At 43.3% G+C, this 27,770-nt stretch overlaps 2 protein-coding genes across 9 annotated transcripts in view; both read left to right on the top strand.

Moving 5' to 3' along the window:
• The window catches only part of cep112 (centrosomal protein 112), a 408,417-nt gene extending 383,949 nt beyond the window's left edge, over window positions 1-24,468 (top strand). For 4 of the 5 annotated variants that reach the window (XM_052032681.1, XM_052032683.1, XM_052032682.1 and 1 more), the window contains 3 exons: window positions 11,936-12,037; window positions 20,173-20,237; window positions 24,331-24,468. In XM_052032681.1, the coding sequence (XP_051888641.1) occupies window positions 11,936-12,037; window positions 20,173-20,237; window positions 24,331-24,334 (171 nt within the window). In that variant the 3' untranslated portion in view covers window positions 24,335-24,468. Of the gene's footprint in view, window positions 1-11,935; window positions 12,038-20,172; window positions 20,242-24,330 lie in introns of those variants that run through there. The other variant, XM_052032679.1, reaches the window with a different exon arrangement.
• The window catches only part of axin2 (axin 2 (conductin, axil)), a 63,310-nt gene continuing 59,884 nt past the window's right edge, over window positions 24,345-27,770 (top strand). For 2 of the 4 annotated variants that reach the window (XM_052032689.1, XM_052032685.1), the window contains exon 1: window positions 24,396-24,425. The gene's annotated coding sequence lies outside the window, so the exon portion shown is untranslated. Of the gene's footprint in view, window positions 24,426-27,770 lie in introns of all 4 variants that reach the window. The other 2 variants (XM_052032686.1, XM_052032687.1) reach the window with 2 other exon arrangements.

Genomic DNA, 27,770 nt, shown 5'->3' with positions numbered 1-27,770 from the left:
CATCCCCTTGCATTAATGGCCATTTTAAGAAAAAACTAGATAAGCACACAGGGAGAAAGGGAATATCAGGACTTTTCAAGGGGTGAGATGAAGAGATTAGGAAGGAAGTTTGTGTGGAGCATTAGCACCAGTGTGGATCTGTCGGACAAAATCCCTATTTTAATGTAGTTCAATATCAGACCATCAAGCAGCTAGAGGAGAAACTGGAGACAACTGGAAGTTCTGTAATAGTGGGTTAAAGGTCTGTCCTTTCACCCTTGGGAGCTAGTTTAAATCCATGGATCAAAACCTTCCTGTTGAATGTAAGACTCAATAGCTTAGGAACTATTTCACTCTGTTACTCGTGCACCCATGTCCTAGGCATAAAACTACCTCTCAGTGGCATTAAATTAACAATATCGGGGCATCTACAAAGATAGTGACTCTTGAGAAATGGCAGCATTTTACTACTGCAGGAGGAGAAACTCAAAAGGTTGACAGAAATCAAATTATTGGACTAAATGGAGGAAGCTTTCCTGTATGCCTAATCTACACTAAACCCTGGTAGTTCTAATCTCCACTCTGCCTGACGCAGGAATGCTAGTGGCTAAGTGAAAGAATCTTCTGTTCCATGCACTAACGTTACTCACCTTGATGAACACAAAATTTCTTTCAAAGTTTCTCCCAACACAGGCTTTTTTGTCTCTGGTAGTGTGTTCCAGTCAGTAACACCACATGAGCTGTGGAATCCTTTAGTCACAGGCAGCACATCTAAGACAGGATACTAATGTGCTCAGAGGGGTTGTCTGGGACTCTTTTTGTTGCTGTCTCAGCCTCACTCTGAATTAAGTATAATCTTTTAGTGCGGAACGGCAAAAAAAAAGAGGCTTTCCAGGTGGGCAATCGGGACAACAAAAAGCAGATTCAGAAGGATGAGGCAAAGAACCAAGGAGCCGTTAGATGTGGTTTGTATCCAGCCAAGGCACAGCAAAGTTTAGGTGTGGAATTCACAGCAGAGTATAACCAGAGGGCTTGAGGAGATTAATAACACAGCGATGCTGAGAGGTGTCTGGGAACATGCCTTTTTAAGACAATAATAGCAAACATTTTTAAAATGCAGCATTAAGCCAGATTTCAAAAATAATAATAAAAGTTGAATGTGACTCTCGATTAAATTCTTAAGTTGCCCAACAGCTCATCGACAGGCATTCACACTAAGGTTGAAGGTTTTAAGAACAAGCACAAGAACAACTCATAATTATCACGTGGATGGTCTTGATTATTCTAAATCATAATATTTTGACTCCACCTTCCCAAGCTACTGAACTGGGAGATATTTCAGATGGGCTAACCACTTTGAGAAAAGGCCGCTGTTCTTCAAATGTATACAGTTGGTAATAATTCCCGTTGTGGCTTTTTGCATGTCACTAAATTCCAATTCTTTTAGTGTTCGAACTTTGTTCCCTACTTCTTCTCTCATTTAATAAAATGCCTGCCTTCCTTTGGGTGAGGTTAAACCTCTCAGATGGATGTGAAAGATCCCATGGTGCTAATTCATAGATCGTGGAAGTTCTCTCCTGACCAATATTTAGTTCTGAACCCACATCACTAAAATAGATTACCTGATCCTTCACACGTTTGTGGGACCTGGCTGTGCATAAAATGACATGTCTTTCCAGAGGGACCACATTTCAAAGGTGCTTCACTGATGAAAGAGTACTTTGGACATCCTGAAATTCTAAGACATTGTATAAATGCAAGTTCTTTTATTGGCATAAATTTCTGTGGACACCTCTAGGCCTCTCCAGTACTTTGATAAAGTTGGCACTCTGTACAGTGTCAGTGTGTTTTTTGGCTGCGGTTGAGATCATGCCCAAGATTAATCCCATCCACCCACACAATACATGTAAACTATCCAACTATATAGAAAGTCACTTAATAGAATTCAAAAGAGGGAGCTCTGGCTGATTTTCGCATGCCCAGAATGGGTGGCACTGAGAACAAGCTGTGGTAACCCTGGATTTGCAGTTGGGCTGGCCTAAGTTAGACCTAGTATTTTGTTTGCAACCATCTTGCTTTTATGGCATAGTACCACAGGTTGCATCTTAGGCTATTGTATCATTGGACTAACAGTTTACTCTAGGAGCAGCATACTGTACAGGGGAATGGTTATAGTGTCATAAAGTAATACAACACAGAAAAAGGCCCTTCAACCCAACTCGTCCATGCCAACCAAGATGTCCATTTAAGCTAGTCCCATTTGCCTGTGTTTGGCCCTTATCCTTCTAAACCTTTCCTATCCACGTGCCTGTCCAACTGTTTTTTAAATGTTATTATTGTACCTACCTTAACCACTTCCGCTGGCAGCTCGTTCCACATGTTGTACACTCTGTCTCTGATTCCCAGCTGTATGGGCAAGCTTGTTGGGTACTGTTGGGAAATATTTCCCCAGAGAGAGAGAGGATGGGAGGGGAGGGATAATCAAACCCTTTTTACGTTTATCCATGGTCTTTTCAGCTATGTTTGAGGACCAGCAGCATTACCTCCAGCCTCACTGCGCTATCGGTTTAATGGGGTAGCGGTTAGTGCAACGCTATTACAGCGCCAGCGATCGGGGTTCGATTCCCGTCGCTGTCTGTAAGGAGTTTGTACGTTCTCCCGTGTCTGCATGGGTTTCCTCCGGGTGCTCCAGTTTCGTCCCACATTCCAAAGACGTATGGGTAAGTTAATTTGGGTTTAAAATGGGCGGAGCAGACTTGTTGGGCCGGAAGGGCCTGTTACCACGCTGTAAATAAAATTTTTTTTAAAATGAGAGCAACATGGAACATAACACCCAGGACCCAGAAGAAAGTCTTCAGTCTATTTGATTCAATCTTAAACCTCCGAACAAGGCAAGTCTTACAGCAGCTGTTTAGCTGTTTTTTTCTCATTGTGGCATTTTCACCAAGTATCTTCTTCTAGATTAGCTGTTTACTTGGAAGTGGAGCCACAAAGGAAATGTCAACAGAGTAGTGCTCCTGATAGGTTGAAGCTGCATTTGAAAAATGAACAAGAATTCCTTCCTGGAGTTCATGCTCAGCTGTATTTGTCCACACGTAAATACCCTGATAAAATGTCAGGATTCAGCCATGGCTCTCACCAGACACTGAACATATAAAATAATAGGCTGATACTCCACTGCAGGAATGCTTCAGTGTAAGAAATTGTTTGTCAGATAAAATGTGAAAACAAAAGCATCATATGCCCTTAGGTAAAAATCTGGGCAAGTTTCTGCAAGGATCTGCCATCCAAAGACAATCAATCAACTTGTCTAGTGATTCACTTAATTACCTTCTGTGGAAGTTTGTTATATGTGAATTGGCATTAGAACTAAGACTATACTTCAAAAAATACTTCATAACATGGAAAGTGCTTTGGGATGTCCTTAGATTGTGTAAGGTGAAATAGAAATGCAAGTATTTCCTTGAAGAAAGTGTTGAGTATTTTCAAGACTACTGAGAAACAATGGTGCCAAGTTCGAAACTCTCCACCCATGGATGCTTCTGCATCAACTGGCTCAAAACCTATAAGAATATTTTGCATTAAAATGAGATCACTTTTCATTCTTCTGAATTTCCAAAGGATGCAGACCCATTCCGCCCAATCTCTCCGAACTAGATTCCCAGGAATCAGTTGAGTGAATTTTCATTATAATTATCCCCTCCTTGGAGACCAAAGAGAACACTGTACCTTCGATGTGATCTCACCTAAGCCTTGTATAGTTGCCACTGGAATTCAGAACTCCAGCCCCTTCACAGTAAAGACTAACATATGACTGTGTGGCCAGATTCTGCTCAAACTCCATCGACAAGATTGCAGATGCTGCCTCCGTAGTGGACTGTATCTCAAATAATGAGGCGAAGTACATGAAGGAGATATGGAGCCTAGTGACATGGTGTCATGACAACAACCTCTCCTTCAATGTCAGCAAAACAAGAGAACTGGTATTTCACTTCAGGAAGGGGAGGCGGTGCACATGCTCCTGTCTACATCAATGGTGCTGAGGTCAAGAGAGTTGAGAGCTTCAAGTTCCTTGGAGTGAACATCACCAGTACCCTGTCCTGGTCCAACTGCATAGACGCCGCAGCCAAGAAAGCTCGCCAGCACCTCTACTTCCTCAGGAGGCTAAAGAAATTTGGCATGTCCTCTTTGACCCTCATCAGTTTTTATCGATGCACCATAGAAATCATCCTGTCTGGATGCATCACGGCTCGGTACAGCAACTGCTCTGCCCAGGACCGCAAGAAGCTGCAGAGAGTTGTGGACAAAACTCAGCACATCATGGAAACCAGCCTCCCCTCCATGGACTCTGTCTACACTTCTCGCTGCCTCAGTAAAGTAGCAAACATAATCAAAGACCCCTCCCACCCTGGACATTCTCTCTTCTCCCCCCTCCCATTGGAATACAAAAGTCTGAAATCACGTACCACCAGGCTCAAGGACAGCTTCTATCTCACCGTTATAAGACTATTGAATAGTTCCCAAGTACGCTAAGATGGACTCTTGACCTCACAATCTACCTCGTTTTGACCTTGCACCTTATTGTCTTACCTGCACTGCACCTTCTCTGTAACTGTTACACTTCATTCTGCATTCTATTATTGCTTTACTTTGTACTACCTCAGTGCACCGTTGTAATGAATAGATCTGTATGGATCGATGGTGTGCAAGACAGGTTTTTCACTGTGCCTCAGTACATGTGACAATAATAAACCAATTTACTGATTTACATACGATTTACCCCTCTAATTGTTTCTTGTAACTATTAATTTTTTTTAAATTTTATTTACAGCGTGGTAACAGGCCCTTCCGGCCCAACGAGTCCGCGCCGCCCATTTTAAACCCCCATATTAACCTACCAGTACATCTTTAGAATGTGGGAGGAAACCAGAGCACCCGGAGGAAACCCACACAGACATGGGAGAACGTACAAAATCCTTACAGACAGCGATGGGAGTCGAACCCTGATTGCTGGCGCTGTAATAGCGTCGCGCTAACCGCTACGCTACCGTAGTCATTTATGTTAGAATGTTCTTGGGAAGTGCTCAGAAGTGTTCAGGCAATTGCCCATCAGACAGTGTTGATGGAGTAATCACTCAGACAGTCACATTAGCAGGCAGACCAAATAAAGGGTGATTCTTAGAGGAATCCCCCTTTGTCTGTGCTTTTGTTTTTTCTATTGGACAGCATGGGAATAGAGCTGAAGCAGATAGAGCATTAGCCAGCTGAGCATGCTGCTGTCTACTTTGTGGTCTGTCCCCAGGGTATACTGCTGCAAGGTAGAGCACAAGTTTTGTGCAGGTTTGAGGTCATAATCTTCAAACACCCTTTTCAGAGATGACCAAAAACTGTGTTGGTACACATAAAGACAATGGTGAATTCATCTTCAATGTCTGCCTTCGCTGAGAGGTGGCACACAAGATGGGAGGAGGGAGTTTTCTGGAGTGTTGTGGTGGACTTTGATGTGGGAGTGCAGTGTTGTGCAGTGGGGGCAGGTTGGTAGAGAACCCTGCCCTCCGATATGCTTCTGAAACCAGATTATCTACTGCACACACTTCAAAGCACTGGAAGGATACCACCAATGCTGTCTCTGCAAAATCTTCCAAATCCACTGGCAAGATAAATGAATCAACATCAGGGTCCTCTCCCAAGCCAGCGTCCACAGTATTGTGGACCTAGTTACATTTGGTTAGTTCTGTTTGACAGGCCACTTTGTTTGCATGCCCAGCACCAAGCTCCCAAAACAATTCCAAGCTCAATGGATAGAAGGATAGTTTTCAGGGTTTTCTCAAAATGCCCTTGAAGAAATGCAATATACTGTCTGACTCCTGGAACCCCTGGCCCATGTCTGCTCAGAGTGAAGCCACATCTGGTATGGTTCTGAGAACTTCAAGTCCATGCCTAAGGAGCATACAGAAGCCCAGTGTAAACATTGGAAGGAGTGCATCATCTCCCCAAGTACCCAGCCACCCAAACCACCAAATACCTGCCCCATCTGTGGGTCCCACAGTTGCTTATGAGTCACCTGAAAACCCACAGAACTGAGTGGGAGCAAGTCATCCTCGAACCAGAGGGCTGGCCTAAGGAGAGGAAGTGTCTCCAGCCCTTAGTGGAGCCCTTAAAATTGAGGAGGAAGTGTTTTTTTGCTGTCTCTCACACTCTTAGGGCGTTCCTATCGTAAAGCTCACTGAGAAGTTGCTTTGTAAGTTAAGATGTGGAACCCAATAAAGAAAAGATGAGATCAGTGGGACAAGAAGGGGTGGTTTTAATGTAGCCCTTTGAGGAAGGTTGGTGAACAGATTTTGAGACAGAATACTGAAGAACAGGCAGAAATTTTCATTTAACCCATCCGTCAGGAAAGTGATGGGACCAGGTGAATGCTGACTTTACACCCTGCTCGATTTTAACCCCCCCCCCCCCCCCATTGAAGTAATATTGATGGGAATGTAAAACTAAGGTTCCACACAGTGCTGAAGAATTCTTGCATAGCATTGAAAAATTGAAAGCTGAAATAGTCTCAAATGGTAGGAAGGCTTGGTTAGGAATTTATGACTATAAGGTAAGATAAGATAAGATATCTTTATTAGTCACATGTACCTCAAAACACACGGTGAAATGCATCTTTTTGCGTAGGGTGTTCTGGGGGCAGCTCGCAAGTGTCACCGTGCTTCCGGCGCCAACATAGCGTGCCCACAACTTCCTAACCCGTATGTCTATTGGAATGTGGGAGGAAACCGGAGCACCCGGAGGAAACCCACGCAGACACGGGGAGAACGTACAAGCTCCTTACAGACAGCGGCCGGAATTGAACCTGGGTCGCTGGCGCTGTACTAGCGTTACCCTAACCACTACATCTAGAGATTATGTTGATAAGCAATGACCTTACTGTAGCTCTGTAGATCTATTGAAAGTGGGTGGAAAAGATGATTCCAAGTCTGTTTTTGTCCAAGGACAGTGGCGTTGTTGTGTTATTGGAGCCTGCCATCACTCAGATGAGCCATCATTTACTCTCTCACTTAGATCCAGTGACACTATTTGGTCAGCATCTCATTGCTGTGTGATGGACACACATGGGTTGGCATGTTTCCCTACATTACAAAAGTGATTACACTTTCTAACTACCTCATCAGTTGTAAAGCATATTGAGATATCCTGATGTTGCAAAAGGCTCTATACAAATCTGTCTTTCTTTTGTTATATTCCTCTCAATATAGAATAACAAGTTGAGAACAGGTTTTTATTTCTATCTGAGTTGATTGGGCATGACTGAGGCTGAAGCAATGATGCGGTGATATGCTGTTAGCAGCAATTTCTCAATTCCTGTATTACCTCGCACCTTTACAGAAGAATCCTCCCTCCTGCAGAGAGTGTTCCATCATACATGTCTGAGTGACAAGCACAGCAGTTAGTGGTCTTCCTACTAATAACATTTACTTGCAGATTACATTGTTTTTCCTGATTGCTGTGATAAAGCAAGGAGATTAAGGCTTTTTATTATTTTATTCGGATCATCATTCTCTGTGGTATTTTCTCTCTCACCATTTACCACATGCTGTCCTTGAGATTTGGCAGGGCTTCTTTCAATGAGGTATTCAAAAGTTGTCTTGCAGGATCACTTTGAAGTCCTTACCTCTTTGGAATGAGTCTGCCCTTTTCCCTCAGGGTTTGTTAAAAGCAGGCAGGAACCGGCTGTATGGCACCCATAATTGTGTACTGGTGGTAATCCAGCTCACTTGTGCAACAGCTCACAATGCTTTTTTTTAAATTGTTCCTCACCTAAGGGAAGGTATCTGCTGAAAACTGCAAGAGTTGAAAAGAAATGTGTGCCACACTGGAGTGAAAGGAAAATGGTCTGAGAAGCACAAGATAAAGCAATTATAGGAAAAGTTTTTTTAACAAAATTTTCCCAACTCTATAAAGAGGTTATAAACCAGGAGACTTAGTTTTAGGATAGAGGCAAATTGGAAAAAAAAGTCTTCATCCAAAGAATGGTGGGTATCTGGATCCCTGAGAGTGAGAGAGGTAGAAACCCCAAAATATTTAAAATGTACCTGGATGAGCACTTAAGTGCCACAGCTGGAATGAACCTAACTATCCCTTGTTTTTGGTTTGCATGGGCTGAACAGACTCGTTTTGTGGTGTCAATATCTGTGATTCAGAGAAGAAAGAGAACAAGGCAAAAAAGTTTAAAGAGGGACATGGTATGAGTGGACAAGTTAACTGGGGGGAAAATACAGCGTGTGTGTTGAAAGGAGTAAGAAGAAATTAGATCAGAGAACTGGAAGGAACCAAGTTCAGGAACCAAGTTCAGGAACCAACAACTGTATAGACAGCAAAGGTAGGGTGAGGCAAGGCCAAGGAAGAAGTTGAAAGCCCATGGAGATTGAGGAGAGCAAGGGTGATGCATATAGTGGTGAGGTTCCAAAATAATTGCATTAATGGGGAGCAGGCAGACTAGCAAAATGGTTACGTATCTCTAATATCCTACAGTTCAACAGTTTGTATGAATTCCTGCCCCCCACCCCATCTCTAACCCCTTATAATCTCTAGTTTCCATTGCCCGACTACTGGCAGCCTTACCTTCAGCTACCCAGGTGCTAGGAATTTTCTCCTTAGACATCTCTCTCTCTCTCTCTCTCTCTCTCTCTCTCTCTCTCTCCCCCCCCCCCCTCCAGTCTTGTGCAGTGACTGCCCCTCCACTCCTATTGAACAATAAAATTTTACTCTGAACAGGGTAAGGATAAAATGGGTTGAAGGTTACTCTGAAGAAATAGTTTTATTCAGAGTATTTCCTGAAATTGAAATGTAAAAAGCACAATCCTTGCTGTGGGTCAACTAAAAATGTGGTCCATCCCAGTACCCATATTTAGCTTACCTTTAATTGCAACTGTAATTCTGAACAAGGTGGATTCTTGTCCCCAAAGAACAAGGTAATTTGGTACCAATGTCAGAATTCATTCAGGTTCAACAGAATCCTCATTGACAAGGCAGCAGTAAAGAGGTTTTATGAGTGGGTGGAGTGAAAGTGGGGGTCGGGTGCCTAATAATCTTTTGAAGCCAAAAACTGATGTTACAAAACATTCTCTGCTGTGGAAGTTTTTTTAAGTGTTCAGAAAAATATGGATAGGATCTGTTTGGTGTGCTCCTTATTATCACACTGAGTTATAAGAATATGTTGCAGATCTGATTTTTTTTGGCATTCTTGTTTTGATGGGAATCGGATCTGTGGCTTGCAGACTTCAAAGATGTAGCTGCAGCTAAAGTGCTTTAGAAAGATGCAGAACAGGCTGACAGGAAAGAAATAGCTGAGCATCCCACTGAAAGCTGCCTCCAAGTGGCCTCCTGACCACTGCTCAGTTTTGCTAAATCAGATTTTCAGACCACCTTTTTGGTTTGCACAATGTATATGCGTAGGATGGGCCATTGACACTTTTAGACAGTCTTGCCTCCTACAACGTCTGCCTCGCCCCCACCCCATCCCACCTTCATGCCAGATCTAATCACTCTGCTGTTGTCAGCCAAGTCTTCAGCTGCCAAGGCCCCAAACTCTGGAATTCTTTACCTCCACCTCTGCACCTCTTTACCTCTCTTTCTCTCTCTCTCTCTCCCCTTCTCCAAGGAGGTCCTGAAAACCTGCCACTTTTGCTCATCTGTCCTAATGTCTTATTCATGTGGCACACTGTTCAATTTTGTTTGCTGATGGCCTGTGTGAAGCACCTGGGAACCTGCTACTGTGTTAAAGGCACAATGAAAATGCAGGTTGTGATAATGAATGAAGAATTGGGTTCAGCCACACCACAGAGCTAGACTGATTCATGCCCCAGTGCAGGTACCGAGGGAAAGCTACTCTGTCAGAGAGATCCTTTCTTGGTCAAGGCATCAAATTGTAAACCCATCAGCCGTCCTTAATGATGGGACAGCAAAATCTGCTCCCTTCAAAAACAAGCAAAGAGTTCTCCTTGGTATCTTGGTTGAGCATGATCCCTTAGTCCAGAGCATTAGAACAGATTATCTGATGATTATCTCATTGTTATTTCTGGGATCTTGCTGTGCATAAATTGGCAGCCTTGTTTCCTGCATTATAATAGTAACCACACTTAATAAGTGTTTCTTCAGATGTCCTGCAAATGACATGAAAAGAGTAAATGCTCAAAAGAAAGAATTGTCTTTATTTTTTAAATGCATGCAATTCTTTCTTTTCAGAAATTAGTCCTGAAATTCAAACTCCAATGGATCCCTCAGTTACCCATGTCACCACCCAGCAATCTCCCTCAGTCCAAACACACCCCACACACCTCAGAGTTCTCCACCCTCAGCAACTTCTTAAAGCACTGTGCATATCCATGCTTCCCACGCCCTTCAAGTTACACTTCAAAGACTCATCATTAGTCCATTGATAATTCCACCCTGCGACCAGCAAAACCACATTATACTGTTGTACCAAATTCACAAACAGCATCTTCTACAGCATGAGCATATTTGGTGCATTTTTATTTGAAATTATGGCCTTCCCTCAGGTTACAAGCATTTAACAGATGCAGGTACAATTGGCAGTGATGCTGTTAAATCAGGAAGTTGTAAGTATTTTGCTTTGTGGTTTCATCTATAAATGGGCAGCAAAATCTGCCACAGATTGAGGATTGACACCCTTGCCTCTAGTACCTAGGTCCTAAAGTCTGGAATTCCTTCTGTAAACCTCTCTAACACTTTCTCTCCTGCTTTGTTGCTCCATAAGACTTCAACCAAGTTTTGGACAGTTGTTCTAACATCTCATTTTTTAACTCAATCAAAATTTTGCCTGGAATATTTTTATTACGTTAAAGACACAACACGAATGAGAGCTGTTGTTAATCTTCTGCCAATCTGTACTTGTACAGGAGTTCTCTTCCTTATAGTATCTCTAAGTAGTGCTTCTTACACCATTAATGAAAGGATAGGGCGCTAGTTTTGTGGCTCTTAACTGAGACAGCTAATGGAACCTAAACTGCAGTTGCTAAGCATTTAGATGCAACACATGTTTCTCTTTCTTTTCACTACCGAGTTTAATACCTCGGTTCATTTCAGTTAGACTAATTCCAGATGAAAGCTGGTGTGAACCAGAGCAGCTTAAAAATCAAATTCACTTTAGAGTTCTGCACTGTTTCACTGAAGAACACGGAATTCCCTCCAGTTTCATAGCCAGAATTTATCCCTCAATCAATGGCACGAAAACAGATCATCTAGTCATTATAAGTATGCAAGAAATAGGATGAAAAGTAGGCCATATGGACCCTTGATCCTGCTCTGCCATGCAATTCCAGTTTCCTGCTTGATCCTTTTAACCCTTGGTTCCCCTGGAGTCAAAAAATTCATCAGAGTCTTGAATAAATTTAAGGACTCAGTCTGTACTAGTCTCACAAGTCTTTGAGAGAAGAAATCCCTCCTCATCTCATTCTTAAATGATGACTCCATATCCTAGGGCTTTGGACCTTGTTCTAGATTTCCCCACTAGAAGAAATATCCCCTCGACATCGAGTCTGTCACACCCCTCAATATCTTATATGTTTCATGAAGCTACCGCTCATTCTTCTGAACTCTAAAAAGCAAAGACCCAATCTACTTAATCTTTCCTCGTCAAATAACCACATCACCACATTGTTGTTGTGTCTTGCTGTTGGAAGATTGGCTACTGCATTTCCTGCATTTTACCAGTGATTGCACTTTACAGAAGTACTCAATTTGCTGTAAAGGATGATTTGAGGTGGTGAAAGGTGCTAGATAAATACAGGTTCATCTTTTTTCTCTCTAATAACTTGACACTTTTGACAAGTTTCCAAATTCAATCATATCGTCAGCTGACTTTTACCCATCCCGTAACAGTTCGACAGCCTTTAGTTAAAAGTAAAAATTAATTGGCATTCTCCCGCTTTCTTTCCAGATCATTCAAATCCAGCAAGAGTGTGAAATGAAAATCAAAGGCCTGATGCCTGCTGCAATTCAAAAGGAACTTGAGGACACCATTGTTTCCATGAAGTCTCAGGTAAATCTCAGCGTTTCCCTACTGGCGTCTGAAGCTAATGATTTGTTCCAGGAGGGATGTCTCTGTCTGTGGGTGTCAGCTACCTTTCCATTGCTTCAGCCAACTGGCTGGTCATCCTCACAATGAGATTCAGCAAGGTATTTCAGAAGAGCTCACAGGGCTGGAAAAAAATGGATTTATTTCCCCTTTCTAGTAGTAAACTATTAAGGCCGTTTGTAGCATTCCTTGACATTCAAAGGCATTACCATCACTGAGTACCCCTCCATCAACATCCTGGGGGTAACCAGTGACCAGAATCTCAACTGGACCAGCATATAAATAATGTAGCGACAGGAGGAAGTCAGAAACTGGGTATCCCACAACAAGTGAGTCATATCCTGGAATCCCAAAGCCTTTCCACCAACTCTAGAGTGCAAGTCAGGAGTGTGACGGAGTGCTCTCCACTTACTGGACATGTGCAGCTCCAACAACTCTCAGGAAGTTTGAAGCAGGACAAAGCAACCTGCTTAATTGGCATCCCATTATCCTCCCTCAGCAGTTATTCCCTCCACCACTCTGCACAGTGCCTGCATTGCAGTTACTCATGTCAGCACATCCCAATCCTGTAGCCTCCAATGCCAAGAAGCACAAGGGAGCTCATTGCCTGTAGGTTCCCCTCCAAGTCACACACCATTCTGAGTTGGAAAAATATTGCCTGTCCATCATTGTTGCCTGGTCTAAATCCTGGAACTGCCTCCCTGCAACATTCACCACAAGCTCTGCAACAGTTCAGGAAAGTGGCTCACCATCATCTTCTCTAAAGCAATTAGTGATGGACAATAACTGCTGACTTTGCCAGTGATGCCCTGATCCCAGAAAGTGCAAAAAGTGAATAAATTCTTATTTTTGACACTGTTCCTTTGCATGTCCACACTTCCCACATTATCTGCTATTATGCCATAAATTACAAACTCCTTCATTTTAACATAATTTGTTTGCAGTAACCCCAAACCTTCACTTTATCTATTTCCAAGATATGCATTTTTTTGGCGGGATTGCATGTTTGTTATTAAGATCAAGAACCCAGGCTGAATTTCTACCCTGCCCCTCAATTACACTGAGGCACGAGACCCAATTGCATAGTAACCTCACCTGGTATTTCTTGCTTTGCACAGCCTGATACAGTTACACTCTTATATAATAGACCTCTGCTTTGTTAGTAGAATGAATGGGTTACAAGTAGAAATGTGCTGTTCTTATATAACTGCACCCTTAACTGAATCTTGGTACAGTTAGCTACCTGGTCAACTGCCATTTGTAGTGCACCGTGCATATGATTTGGACCTCAATGAAGCTGGCAAAGTTTCAGATACAACAGTTTTTGGGGGCGGGGGCATAACATTTGCTTCCCTTATCACTTCTAGTGAGATTTTATTTTACATCATCTTTCCTGTCAATTGTATTCTGTGTTGAGATGCCAGCACAGTGACAGTGCGGAGCAAATGATTAATAGGACAGGTTTACCTCCTTGAACTTAGCCACATGCTGTAATGAAATACAAGGCTTTCTGCTCCAGCGCAAACCCCTGGGGAGTTTGGTGGCAGATTTTCCTGCATTTTGGCCCTTTTAACCACACCAAAAGTTGGATGAACCTGCTCCCAGTGCAAATGAAACCTTCCTTTGTTGAATAATCAGTACTTGTAGAGAAGAATCTAGACATCTGATTCCATCAAATGTTGTGTGACAAGGGAACAAAGTATTGAAATTCACCACCACAGTAACACTGGCAACAACTGCACCACTCTAATCACTTCTTCTTGCCCACCTTGGACCTCCCAGTGCACCAAGAAGAAAAAGTCAACAGGTATACATAACACCACTCCGATAACCTATTCCTATATATCAGTTCCAAAGAAACAAATTCTGTTGTGTTTATCTAATTCAAGAGCCCCAAATCTTTTTTCTTTCATTTTGGTATGAGATTTTCTTGTGGCGAATGCTTTAAACAATTAAACAGGAGATTGCAGCCAAACGTTATCGCAGCTTATCAGCAGAGAGCTGAGTAACAATTGTGTTGCATGCATTCTTCTCACATCATGGATTTACTTTGCACTTTCATCTTCATATTTCAGCTCCAGAATGAGGCAACAGTTGTTTTGTTACACAACCTTCAGGCACCTTTCACCTTACTGTACAAAGCTGTGAGGCATACCAGGGTGTTTACACTGGATAAGCCTCAGTGTATAAAATATTTTATAGCCTGGCAATGATTTGGGGAAGGGGGAATCACATCTGTGCTGCTGCTCTTCATTAAAGAGCCCAACAAAGTCTGACAACTCAGAAATGAAACAATACTGAGTTATTTGCCATTGTTGGCAGTAAAATCTCCAAACTAGGAACTTGTCTGCATGGATATGTGACAATTAAAAATGTTAGCCTGGAAATTGTGACACGTGAAAACCTGGCTTAAAGCAGTGGAGTGGGAGAAGGGTAAGGCCCCACCACTCAGCGATATCGTATTATACATGTGACACAATACGTTCTGCACAGGAGAATACATCGTGCACAAGGAAACTGGTGCAAAACCCATCATCAACAACAGATGATGAAACCTAAGGAGCAACAGAGTGAGCCAGCAGATTGTAGCAGGGTAGAAGATCAGAAGGGTGATGGGGAGAGGCTTGCAGTAATGGGCACAGAATCATTGGGGCCTGGCTGTGAAGACAGTGGATAGGGATTGGTGGGGGAGGGGTGGGCAATGAGGACTAGCAGCAAAAGTGGGGGAATGTAAATAATCAGTAACAGAAAACTTAATGCAAGCATCTACTTGGAAGATGGTGACCACTCACACTCACCAGCCTCGGTAAAGTCAAGCTGCCTAACTAGTGCCAGGGCAAATGCCAACCCTCCAGCTATGATCTGTTTCAGAGGCTCAAGCATTTTGTATACTCGATCTGTGCCGTATAATTTCACACACATGACCATAAAAACAACTGTGGCATACTGATGCCCTCACTGCACAGATCCGGTAGTGTTGATGCATAGACATGTCATGTCACACCAATTTATTCATACAGTGCTCAAAAGCATTGTATCTTGCCACAGTCTATGCAAATTTACTTCCTCCTGAGATCCCCGCCATCACGGAAGCAGTCTTCAACCAGTTTCGTGAATCCACAAGAGGCGTCTGGTCTAGACAGCATACCTGGATGAGTACTGAAGACCTGTGTGGACCAACTAGCTGGAGTATTTACTGACATATTCAACCTCTCGTAGAGGCAGTCTGAGGTTCCCACCTGTATCAAAGGTGGGAACCTTGATGCAGGTCGAAACCTCAGATGCCCAAGAAGAGCATGGTGATCTGCCTCAATGACTACCATCCGGTAGCACTTAAATCAACCGTAATAAAGTGCGTCGAGAGGTTAATTATGGCACAAATTAACTCCTGCCTCAGAGATGATCTGGATTCACTCCAAGTTGCCCACCACCACAACAGCAGCAGATGCAATTTCTCTAGCTCTTCACTCTGCTCTGGGCTACCTGGACAACAGGAACTCGTACATCAGGCTGCTGTTCATCAACTACAGCTCAGCGTTCAACAGAATCATCCCATCCAAATTCAGCATCAAGCTTCAAGACCTGGGCCTCTGAATCTCCCTCTGCAACTGGATACTAGACTTCCTCATCGGCAGACCTCAATCAGTGAGGATTGGTAACAACGTCTCCTCCTCACTGATCATCAACACAGGTGCACCTCAAGGCTGTGTGCTTAGCCCCCTGTGCTACTGTCTATATACACATGACTGTGTGGCTAAGCACAGTTCCAGTGCCATCTTCAAATTCGCCAATGACACTACTGTTGTTGGATGAATCACAGGTGGTGAGTCAGCTTACCGGAGTGAGATGGGACGCCTGGTTGAGTGGTGCTGCAACAACAATCTCTCGCTCAACGTCAGCAAAACTAAAGAGCTGATTGTTAACTTCAGGAGGGGGAAGGAGGGCGAACGTGCGCTAGTCTACATTAGAGGATTGGTGGTGGAGAGAGTCAGCAGCTTTAAATTCCTGGGTGTTAACATATCGGATGACCTGTCCTGGGCCCAGCACAGAGATGCAATTATAAGGAAAGCACACCAGCATCTTTATTTTCTTAGGAGGTTAAGGAGGTTCGGCTTGTCACTGAACACTCTAACAAATTTTGCACAAGTACATGTGTGCACGGATGCAATGAAAAACTTACTTGCAGCAGCATCACAGGCACAGAGCATCATATACTGTAAGCAGCATTCACAAGAAAAACATAAATTATACACAATTCCAGATGTACTGCTGAAAATCTCCTGACTGGTTGCATCACGGTCTGGTACAGCAATTCGAATGTACAGGAACGTAAGAAGTTGCAGAGAATAGTGGACTCAGCCCAGTACATCACGGGCACATCACTCCCCACCATCGGGAGTATCTACAGGAGGCGCTGCCTCAAGAAGGCAACATCCATCATCAAAGATCCCCACCATCCGGGCCGTGCCATCTTCTTGCAGCTGCCATCGGGCAGGAAGTAGAGAAGCCTGAAGTCCCACACCACCAGGTTCAGGAACAGCTACTTCCCTTCAACCATTCGGTTCTTGAACCAACCGGCAAAACCTTAATCACTACAATTTAGCAACACTATGACTACGTGCTGTATTGCTCTATGACTCTATGACTTCAATCACTTTGCACTGAAATGGACTCTTTTTTTTGTTCTAATTATGTTCTTTCTTGTAAAAATTGTGTATAATTTATGTTTTTCTTGTGAATGCTGCTTACAGTATCTGATGCTCTGTGCCTGTGATGCTGCTGCAAGTAAGTTTTTCATTGCAACTGTGCATACATGTATTTGTGCAAATGACTATAAACTCGACTTTGAATTTGATTTACTCCACATGATATCAAGAAAAGGCTGAGTGCACTAAATGCAACAGAGACAATTTCCCAGCAGAAGATTGTAGGTGCACATCATGGCTTCTCATTCCTTTACTTCTGCAGATCTGGCATTACTCGGCAATGCAACAAATTGCCCACATGTGTCCTTCCCACAAAAGGCAAGACAAATAGACGGTCTGTTCTGAATCATCAGCATAGTAATGGAAATGTCATTGAGGGATGCCATCAAGGGGCACTAACTCACCAATAACCTGCCCACTGATGCACAGTTTGTTTTTTGCCAGGACCAGTCAGCTTCAAACTTTGTCACAGTCTTGGATCCAAAAGTGCTGAATTCCAGAGGTGAGCTGAGGGTGAATGTCCTTGACAACAAGGTAGCATTTGACCTAATGTGTCATCAAGGAGCCCTGGTAAAACTAGTCAATGAACATCAGGGAAAAATATTCCACTAATTGGAGTTGTACCTTACAACAAGAAAGATGGTTGTGGTGATCGGATGTCAATGTTGACATTGTTGTAGGAGTTCCTCAAGTTTTTGCAGACTCAACTATGTTCTGTTTCTTCATCAGTGACATAACTTCCATCATAAAGTCAAAAGTGGGGATGTTCGCTGGTGATTATAAAAATCCATGTCATTCACAACTCCTCAAAAGCAATCCATGCCTCCATGGAGCAAGGCATTGATAACATTCAGACTCAAGCTGATAAGTAGCAAGGAACATTTTGCATCATACCAGGTGATGACAAAAGAGAGCCTATCTATCCTTGATATTCAATGGCATTACCACCACCAAGCACCTACCAACATTCTGGTGGTCACCTCTGAGCAGAAGCACAATTCAGCCAGCCACATAAATACTGTGATTAGAGCCTGTGGTGAGACCCTCTCTTCCTGACACCCTAAGGTCTTTCCACCATTTTCAAGGCACAAAAGAGAGTGTGGTATACCATCCAAATGCTCAGGTGCAGTTCCTTTTTGAAGGACAGAAGGCTATGAGGTGCTTTTTCAGTGGAGGTGCTGGGTAGATGCTTCTCCTCCTGGGCATATCTAGATCCAGGCAGTGTTGTTTCCGAAAAAGGGGGCAGTTATTTAAAGTAGAGACGAGGAGGAACTTCTCCTGGAGGGTTGTGAACCTTAGAATTCTCTACCTCAAAGGTCTGTGTGGGCCAAATGACTGAATCTATTTAAGGCTGATGCAGATAGTTTTTTGGTCTGTAGGGATGTTGAGGATTGTGGGAAATAGTCAAGAAAGTGGAACTGAGACCAAGATTGGATCAGCCATGTGGCAGGCTGGGGGTCTGTACAGACCTCTCCTGATCCTGTTCTTGTGTGGAACCTGACACGATCCAAGACACAGCATGTGCCCAGAATTTGTCTGAGAAGTGATGGTTGATTGACACCCATTCTCCACATTAAACATTCCTTCCATGTATTTGTGGCTGTCATGCCTACCAAGGACTTACTACCTTGACCACTCTCACAGCACCTCCCAAACCCACAACCTCTACCGTCATTACAGACTTAAGGAAAAACCCTTCCAGTCACACAACTTTCCAACTTCGAAATGCCTTGTTTCTTCATTGTCACAGGGTCTAAATCCTGGAACTCACTTCCCAACAGCATACTGGGAGTCCATTCACCAGATGGATTTCAACAGTTAAAGAAGGCAGGGGCAATTAGGGATAGGCAATAAGTAATGCCCATGTCTGGTAAATAAATTCGAAAAAGAATGGTTTACAATGTTATCCTATATGGATGCATTGCAGCTTGGTATGGCAACTGCTCTGCCCATGACTACAAGAAACTACAGAGGGTTGTGGACATAGCACAGCATATCTTAAACCGGCTTCCCCTCCATGGACTCTGTCTATATTTCTCGCTGCCTCAGTAAAGCAGCCAACGTAATCAAAGACCGTACCCACCCCAGACATTCTCTCTTCTCCCCTCTCCCATCGGGCAGAAGACACAAGAGCCTGAAAGCACGTACCACAAGGACAGCTTCTATCCCGCTGTTATAAGACTATTGAACAGTTCCCTAGTACAATAAGATGGACTCTTGACATCACAATCTACCTCATTATGACCTTGCACCTTATTGTCTACCTGCACTGTACTTTCTCTGTTACACTTTATTCTGCATTCTGTATTGTTTTACCTTGTACTATCTCAATGGACTGTGTAATGAATTGATCTGTATGAACAGTATGCAAGACAAGTTTGTCACTGTACCTCGGTACAAGTGACAATAATAAACCAATTCCAATTATTGTATTCCTGCTTTCCTTTTAGCTGATTGTTTGCTTGTTCCCCAAATGTGCTGCTTCATATACCCATTCCCATTGAAAAATGCAATGAGAAATGAAAAATACAGTTAAAATGACTGTAACATTATAATACAGACTGCTTGGTCTAACTAAAAGTCAGCAAAATTACGTTTTACTTTCTGTACCAGTGGGAGCATTCTGCTTGCTTATGTCCACAAATATTCATTATCTGGGGAATTACTGTACCCACAGCTCAAAGACTGCAGCGGTTCGAGAAGGCAGCTCACTACCACCTTCTCAAGGGCAGCTAGAGATGGGCAATTAAATGCTGGCTCAGCCTGCGAAGCCCACATCCCTTGAGTGAATAAAAAAAGCCTGCCTTCCAAATAAGCAGAGGGGTAAAAAATACCCTGTGCTGGTTTGACCAGGATCAAGCGAGTTGGAATTGTGAAAGGACTGCATGGGTTCAGGAGCAGAGTGCCCTGTGTCCACTTAGGTACCAAGTCAGTTTAATATGAATGGTAAAGGAAGGGGTTTGGGTGAAGGGGTTAGGAAAGATATCAGCTGAGAGCCCTGTGCTAAGGTAATAACCGAGGAAAGCCTTTCCTGTTCAAATAATGTCATTCCACCAACCAGTGTTAGCATGATGCAGTTTGAACAGGAGTATCATGACGATTTCTTTGTGTTCATTGCCTGCAGTGATGAATGTTAGACTGCTTCATTGCTAATGGCTTCTGAGAATAAGCATTCTCTGCCTCTACACTCTATGTCCTGTAAATACTAATCTCTGGATAAATCAGGAGGGCGATCAGCCTGTCAAGGAAGGTGAGCTGATTCCTACAGTGTCCTCGTTTTGATTTGCCAGGCATCAGATTTAATATTTCTGTTTGGGTGTAATAAAACAGACGAAACCTGTCCTTTTGAAAGTACTTGGTTTATTTAATGGTAATTTTACCCTTTTCTTTTAGATAACTCTCCTTCAGAAGAGAGCATCTGTTCTTCAGGAGGAGCTGAACACCTATCGGAACCGAAGGTGAGGGTCGCTTCACAGGCAATTTAATCCTCTCACTTTCCAAATGCCTTCACCCTCTCCGGCTTTTTAATATCACGGAGTGGGAGCTGTAGCTTGCTGTCTGCAACCAGTTAAAGTAGCTGGAGTTGTTACCATGGCGACATAATTCAAGTGTGGCTGCAAACCATAAAACTATTTTTATGGAGGATTTCTCCCCCTCCCCCAGCGCAGGTGCTGATCTGAGCTGGACTACAGTACTTCTGGTGTGGGGAGGGGGGGGGGGTGCGGGTGGGAACGGGGAGGGGGCTGTTGTTGGGAGGGAAGCCAAACAGCCTCGGGGACCTCACCCATGAGGTTATTATTAATGTGAGAGCCCAGAATGAGAGCATGGAATGCTATTTGACCATGGGGGGCATCACAGCTAGGCCCAAATTTCTGCAGGCATGTATCAATTTTGCAGGCAGTGTTTCTGGTTAGCTGTTCGAGTGGGAATCCTGCCTAATGCAGGGGGCTGAGGATACATGCCAGGTAACAAGCAGACCTGCTGAGATTAACCAGCTCAGGCCTAGACTGAGGCTCAGCCCTGGGCCCTGTGAGCTTGTAAGGTTCAACAAAGCACTCGATAAACTCACTGAGCTTCCAGGGTACCCTGATGAAACTGTCCTTTTGAAACTTACTTTTCAGCAAATTTTTCCTTATCTTCACATGAAGGATTTTGCATTTTCTGTCATCATCCAGAAATTCCTGCAGAACCTTACTCCTGCTACTCCTTTGATATGCCTAACAAGTAACTTTGTAAAGGAGGTTTGGATGCTCACAGGCCTGAAACTACTGATGGCACAGAGGCTTTAAATATTTAAGATTCCTTGACTGGCAAAGAGATTTTGAAGGCGGCTTGGGAATTGTTAAAGTTACAAACTTTTCCAGATGAAATAAGGGTTTTGTGGATCTGAGGGCGCCTGTCTGAGCAACGTGAAATTCTTCCTCCCTGTCATGAGGGCACTTAGTAAAGAAGCTATTGGGCTCTGATTCCATGGGTGTTGGCTGTTCTCCAGATAGCCAGTTTCTAAAGGAGGATTAGATAGTAAGGATCACCCCAAGGATTGCTCACTTTGTACTGTTACCCTTTTATACTGGTTATCTCCCCTTTATCCTTCAGTCCAGATGAAGGGTCTCAACCTGAAACATTGACTATCCATTTCCCTCCGCAGATGCTGTGTGACCTGCTGAGTTCCTCCAGCATCTTGTTTGTTTCCCATCAGAACCAAGTGGTTCCTACTCTATTGCAATTTGTTACAACTTCATTCCTTCTGTCATCAGCCTAAAATCTCCTGGAATCATACAGCAGAGAAGGAGGTCATCCAACCCAGTATGTCATAGATATCTCCTTGAAAGAGACCTCTAATTAGTCCCATTCCTTTGTCATTGCCCCACTGCCCTGTGAATGTTTTCCTTTCAATTTATCCAATTCTCTTTTAAATACACTATTGAACCTGTTCCCGTTATCCTCGCAAGCAGTGCATTCCAAATCAATCGCTGCATAAAGGAATGTTTCCTTATGTCAGGCCTGTTTTCTGTGGCCAGTCACCTTAAACAAGATCATCATAAGTGGCTTGATTCCAAATTTAATTTGATAACACTCCTGTGAAACACTGAGAGCTCTTGCTACAATAAAGGCATTATATCATAGCAGACACAAGAAAGACTGCAGATGCTGTCCGCATATCTGTCCTCACCCATTCTCCCCACCCTGGCAGAACAGAGATAGAGCTCCCCTTGTCCTCACCTACCAACCCATGAGCTTCTACATCCAACACATCATTCTCTGCAACTTCCAACATCTCCAACGGGATCCCACCACCAGGCACATCTTCCCCTCCCCTCCCCTCTCCACTTTCTGCAGGGATCGATCTCTCCATGACTCCCTTGTCCGCTCATCCCTTCCCACCATCCCCCCCAGGCACTTATCCCCGCAACCATCCCAAATGTTACACCTGCCCCTACGCCTCCTCCCTCGCCACCATTCAGGGCCCTAAACAGTCCTTCCAGGTGAGGCAACACTTCACATGTGAATCTATCGGTGCCATTTATTGCATCTGGTCTCCCGGTGTGGTCTCCTCTACATCAGTGAGACCCGACGCAGACTGGGGGATTGCTTCGTCGTGCACCTTCTCTCCATCCACCCTAACAGCCAGGACCTCCCAGTGGCCAGCCATTTTAATTCCACTTCCCACTCCCACACTGACCTGTCTGTTCACGGCCTCCTCTACTGCCACGTTGAGGCTAGATGCAGATTAGAGGAACAACACCTCATATTCCGTCTCGGTAGTTTCCAACCTGACGGTGTCAACATCGACTTCTCTAACTTCTGGTAGCCGCTCCCCTCTGTACCCCCTCCCACCCTTTGTTTTCCCTTATCCCCCTGGGCCCATCACCCCTTCCCATTCCCCTCACCCACCCTCACGACCTGCCCATCACTCACACCTTCCTCCCTCTGGTTCCCCACCTTCTTCCCTTCATTGCATGGTCCTCTGTCCTCTCCTATCAGATTCCACCTTCTTCAGCCCTTTGCCTTTCCCACCTATCACCTCCCAGCTTCTCACATTATTCCCATTTGCCCTCCCTGTCCCACCTAACCTCCCCCTCTCATTTGTATTCACTGATCACCCACCAGCTCGTGCTCCTCCCCACCCCCCCCCCCACCCTTTTATTCTGGCCTCCGCCCTCTTTCTTTCCAGTCCTGATGAAGGGCCTCAGCCCAAAATGTCAACTGTTCACTTCCCTCCATAGATGCTGCTTGACCTGCTGAGTTCCTCCAGCACACATTGTGTGTTGCTCCATTACATCATTGCAAGTTGCTACCTCTATTGTTGAGGCTTGGGTGACCCAAATAATGACCCCTCCATGGTGCTAGGTTGGGGATTTTCAGGATCTCAATCCCTTGGTGATAAAGGGAAGGGCTCTGTACATCCATGTCAGTGCAAGATATAGTTTGATAGGGTGGTGTTCCCACAACTTGTACTTCTCGATGAAAGAACTCACAGAGAGGAGAGTTGGCTTATGAACTTGATGTCATACACAAACTAAGTAAGAAAAAAAAATGCTAAACTATGTGGAGAGAATGGGGAGTGAGGCTAGCTGGATCACTCTTACGTAGAGCCAGTACAGACTCAACGGGCCAAATGGCCTCCTCCTGCATTGTAACCATTCTGTGATTCTGTAATAGAAGTGATTGGGCCACAGAATGTAGAAAGAGCCTGAAAGGTTTCCTGTTTAAAGGCAACATCCAATGCCGTTGCAAAACAAATTTGCTGCATTTTGGAGCCTGTAATGTTAATTATCGCCATCAACAAATCTTGAATATTATTCAAAGGATACAATGCCTAGAAATCATACAGTAGATAAAGATGCCATTTGGTTCTTCATGTCTCTACTGACTCATTGAAAGAGTTATTGTACAAGTCTCATTGCTCTGTGAGTTTCACCCACTCTCTGATGTATCATTTCATGATTGCAAATGGTTGTAAAAAAATAGAATAGACATTTATATGGGGAAAAAATGGTGATCTTTGTTCTGCGATCCGCACATTTTCAGGCAAGCTTTGTCTGTGATTAAATCTTTAAAAAAAGCTCTCTCCCTGCCAGACTCTATGCATCAGGGTACATGAGATATGCAGTGGCCACATCTCTCTGATGCTGTGTATTTTGCTTCTGTATAAGCATTTCAATGCAGCAGTTGAATCACTTCATTCACATGATGCTATATTTTAAATTTAAAACATGTAACGTTGAGCCTGTCTAACTGGCGTTCTGTGTTCTGCAGTGTGAACGTGACTGATTGTGGAGCCTCTCACTATAATGTCAATCACCATTATTAAAGCAAATATAAAAATCTGCCGTTGCACTTTCCTACCAGTGGTGCACTTCTTCTGCCAGGTGGATGTGATTACAGCATGATGTGTTTACATAAGTAGTTCCCATTTTAAGTGTGGTTGTTGGAATTTACTATGTGCATGGATCTTGAATATATTAATAAGTTTATGCATTTTCTTATAAATGTATTTGAGGAGGATTTGTTTGTACCCAAACAACATTTGACATTTTTGTATTTCAGATGATGGACTGCTTTATGATTTCCTTTCCTCACTCATACCTTTAGTACAACTAATATGGGACAGAATGGGATTCAGCAGTATCAACAGCTACTGTGTAAGGACAAGCATCTTATGTATGAAATCAGTGAGATTAGAAGCTGCAATATTAGTATTTTCAATATCAAATTTCATTGCGCTGAAGGTCAAAAACACATATCTTCCCCACCAGTGTTGTGTCTGCGTTTCTGTTTTGGTTTGGTTCAGTTACTTTTCTATTTTTGCTTTTTGAGCTGTTTGCACACCTTTATTTATATAAACTATTAATAACCTACAAGTCTGTACATTGTCATTATTTTGCCATTATTTAAACCTGTGGTTCTTGTGTGTTCACTAACAATCAAGTTCACATTTAAAATTATGCTTTGTATTGTATATCATTTTGTTTCTTTGATTGATTTTTATACTCCATCTTATTAAAGGATCTATTTCATGCATGTTTGTTTTATGATTTTTGAGTGACATTTCTGAAAGGGCTTACTGCCATAATTAGAATAACCAGATACTGTCTGAATAATAATGTATTATCTTTAAAAATGACAGTCGTTTCTTCATAAAGCTAAGTATTTTTGACCTTTATCACCTTTTCATAGGCCAAGCCACCATTTATTAGCCCGGACCACTATTTATTAGCCTGGACTACCATTTTATTGGTCTGGACCACCATTTTATAGGCCAGGCCACCTGGAATACCTTTTATTAGCCCGAAACACAATTGTCCTGGTCTGGACCCATTTTAGAATCTTAAATTCGAGCAGTCAGTCAGTCCCCTTTGCCATTTATACCACAGCAATTTAATACTTGGATTTTAAGAGTTGAAAAGACTCAAATGGTGGACCAATGGATAAATGGAGACCTGGGTGACCCAAATAATGCTACAAGATGATGACAAGGGACCATCTCCTTGAAATAGTGCCCCCACCACAGTGCTGTGTCAGGAATTTTCAGGATGTTGGCCCAACAGTGAGGGAGGAAGGGGCTATCTCCCTGGAAGCATTTATAAAGAAAAGTACCAATTTTCATCCAAGGCATTGAAGTTTATGGAGTGAATTTGAAGGCCTTGGTCCGTCCCAAACACAGAAGAATCGTACTCTACAAGGTGCTATGAAGCCCAGAAGACGAAGGGATCCTGCTGTAGAATTATCCTCCATCACTCTTGGTAAACTGAAATATAGTTGTGGGTGCACACTGAACTCAACTTCCAAGATTTAGTTCTTTGGGTTGGAATTTCTAGATGCTACTATTTGAAGCTCTGTGGAACATGGCTACAGGTGAATTTCCACCCCACTGTTTGTGCTGAGTTAGCTGATCTGAATGAAGTTTGGGGCAAGTAAATTTCCCACTCAGCCAGATAGAATTACACCCAACATGAGTCACAAGTTCAGAAGAAGAAGGAGGGAAAGAATTATTTATGAAGTTAAGATTTGTATAACGCTGGCAATAATTTGGTGGTCCTGGTGAATACCCCTTAAGTAGCATAATTTCAACCATTCCTCAGATATATTTCTGACATAAGATTCCTTCCAGCAATATTTAAATTATGGTTCACTCCATGAAAGCAATACAACTTGTCTTTAATGTATTGAACATCCCAAGAGGCAAAAACAGATTCAGAGCAGCAGTAGATGAGTTAAAAGATTTAACCAGAGGCAAGACCAAGGAGTTGGATTCAAAAGTGGGTAGTAACCAAGGTGTCAAATCTTACGTAGAGAATTCAAGAGCCTAAAGCCCAAACATGGAAGGCTGTTATAGTACAAGAGGCTAGGAAGAAGTAGATGTGTGTGTCAAAAGAAAGCAGGGTACCCATTGACATGTGGAGCTGGAAGGGTTGAGGAATGGAGATGGGATGATGTGAATCCATGAAAGCATTAATAAGATAATACTGTAATTTGCATCCAAGACTTTGGAGGTATTACCCTATGAAGCACATTGGTGCCGAACTTACATGGGACAGAATGCAGTGATGGAGTTTTGCATGAGTTAAAATTTATTGGACTTTGCCGATGTCTACTTCAGGATCAAGAAACAGTTACTTCCACTCTGGTTCAGTGGTTTCTTGAACTAACTGCTGAGGCCATTGTGAGAACTGCAGACACAAGTAGGGCAGGAGAGCCTGACTGGGTAGGTGGGTGGATAGTTTGTGAGGTGATGCATTCTCTCCACGGTATACACTGCCAATGCATGGACTCATGATTCGGCCATACGATCCTGAATGGTCATTCTCCGCCTTGAGCAGTCAAGGGCCAGAGATTCTCAGAAGTCAGTAGTGGCATTGCATTTTTTCAAGAAGGCTTTGTGCACTTGGATCTTTTCCTCTGTCTGCCTGGTAATCTCTATCCATGACAGAGTTTGGAATAGCGTACCTATTTCAGGCATCTGGTGTCAGTAATGTCAACAACTTCCTACCCTACAAAGCTGACTGTGATTAAGACCTCAGTGCTGTGATGTTGGCCTGCGAGAGAATGTTAACATTGCTTCACTTATCCTGCTAGTGGATTTGAAGGATTTTGCAGAAATAGCGTCGGTGGTAGCTTTCCAGTGCCCTGAGGTACCTGCTAACAATAGTCCAGAAGTAGAGAGGAGGCCAGGGATGACTGCTCTCAGTAGACAATGAGTTTTGGGCCAAGTTTGAGGTCTTGATCTTCAAATTCCTTTTTCTTCACACAACTTAAGATGGAGCTTGGACACTGAAGTTGATGGTGAATTTTATCATTGATGACTGCTTGTGTTGAAGAGCTGACTCCTGAGATAAGGGAAGAGGTCCACATTTTCCAGGATCTCACCATGAACCTTTGTCAGACAGCAGTGCTGTACAGCCTGGGCAGGTTGGTAGAAGACCTTGGTATTGTGTATGTTGAGTGTAGGGACTATCTTGTATGCTTCAATGAAAGCATTGATGGTGGCTTGGAATCTGTCTCCAAGCGCACATGAACATCAGTGTTGTCTGCACATAACAGCTTGACTACTGGGGCTAAGTGACCTTGGTTCTGTAGAGTAGTTACCATAGGTTAAATAGTTTCCCATTAGTTCTGAAAATCAGTTGCATTCCTGCAGATAGTTTGTTAGAATTGTGGTGCAGCAAGAAACATTGGAGCTGCATTAGAGAAGAGAGGGTCTCCTCAATATTGGTTAGGGCAGAGCAGGCCTGAGAAGTAAATAAGCAGATGATATACTTTGTGAGAGAAACAAAGGACTGCAGATGCTGGAATCTAGGTGAAAAACACGATGATGCTGGAGGAACTCAGCAGGCCAGGCAGCATCGGTGGAGAAAAGCAGGCGGTCAACGTTTCGGGTCAGGACCCTTCTTCAGGATGTACTTTGTACCCTGGAATCTCTTGTTAAGAATTGTTTCTTCTGTTTAAGCACTGGAGTTGCTGGAACTAAGATCGTCTCTGCTTGAACT

Source organism: Pristis pectinata, chromosome 18 (assembly GCF_009764475.1).
Source record: "Pristis pectinata isolate sPriPec2 chromosome 18, sPriPec2.1.pri, whole genome shotgun sequence".
Lineage (NCBI taxonomy): Eukaryota > Metazoa > Chordata > Chondrichthyes > Rhinopristiformes > Pristidae > Pristis > Pristis pectinata.
This window is presented reverse-complemented; position numbering and strand designations above follow the sequence as displayed.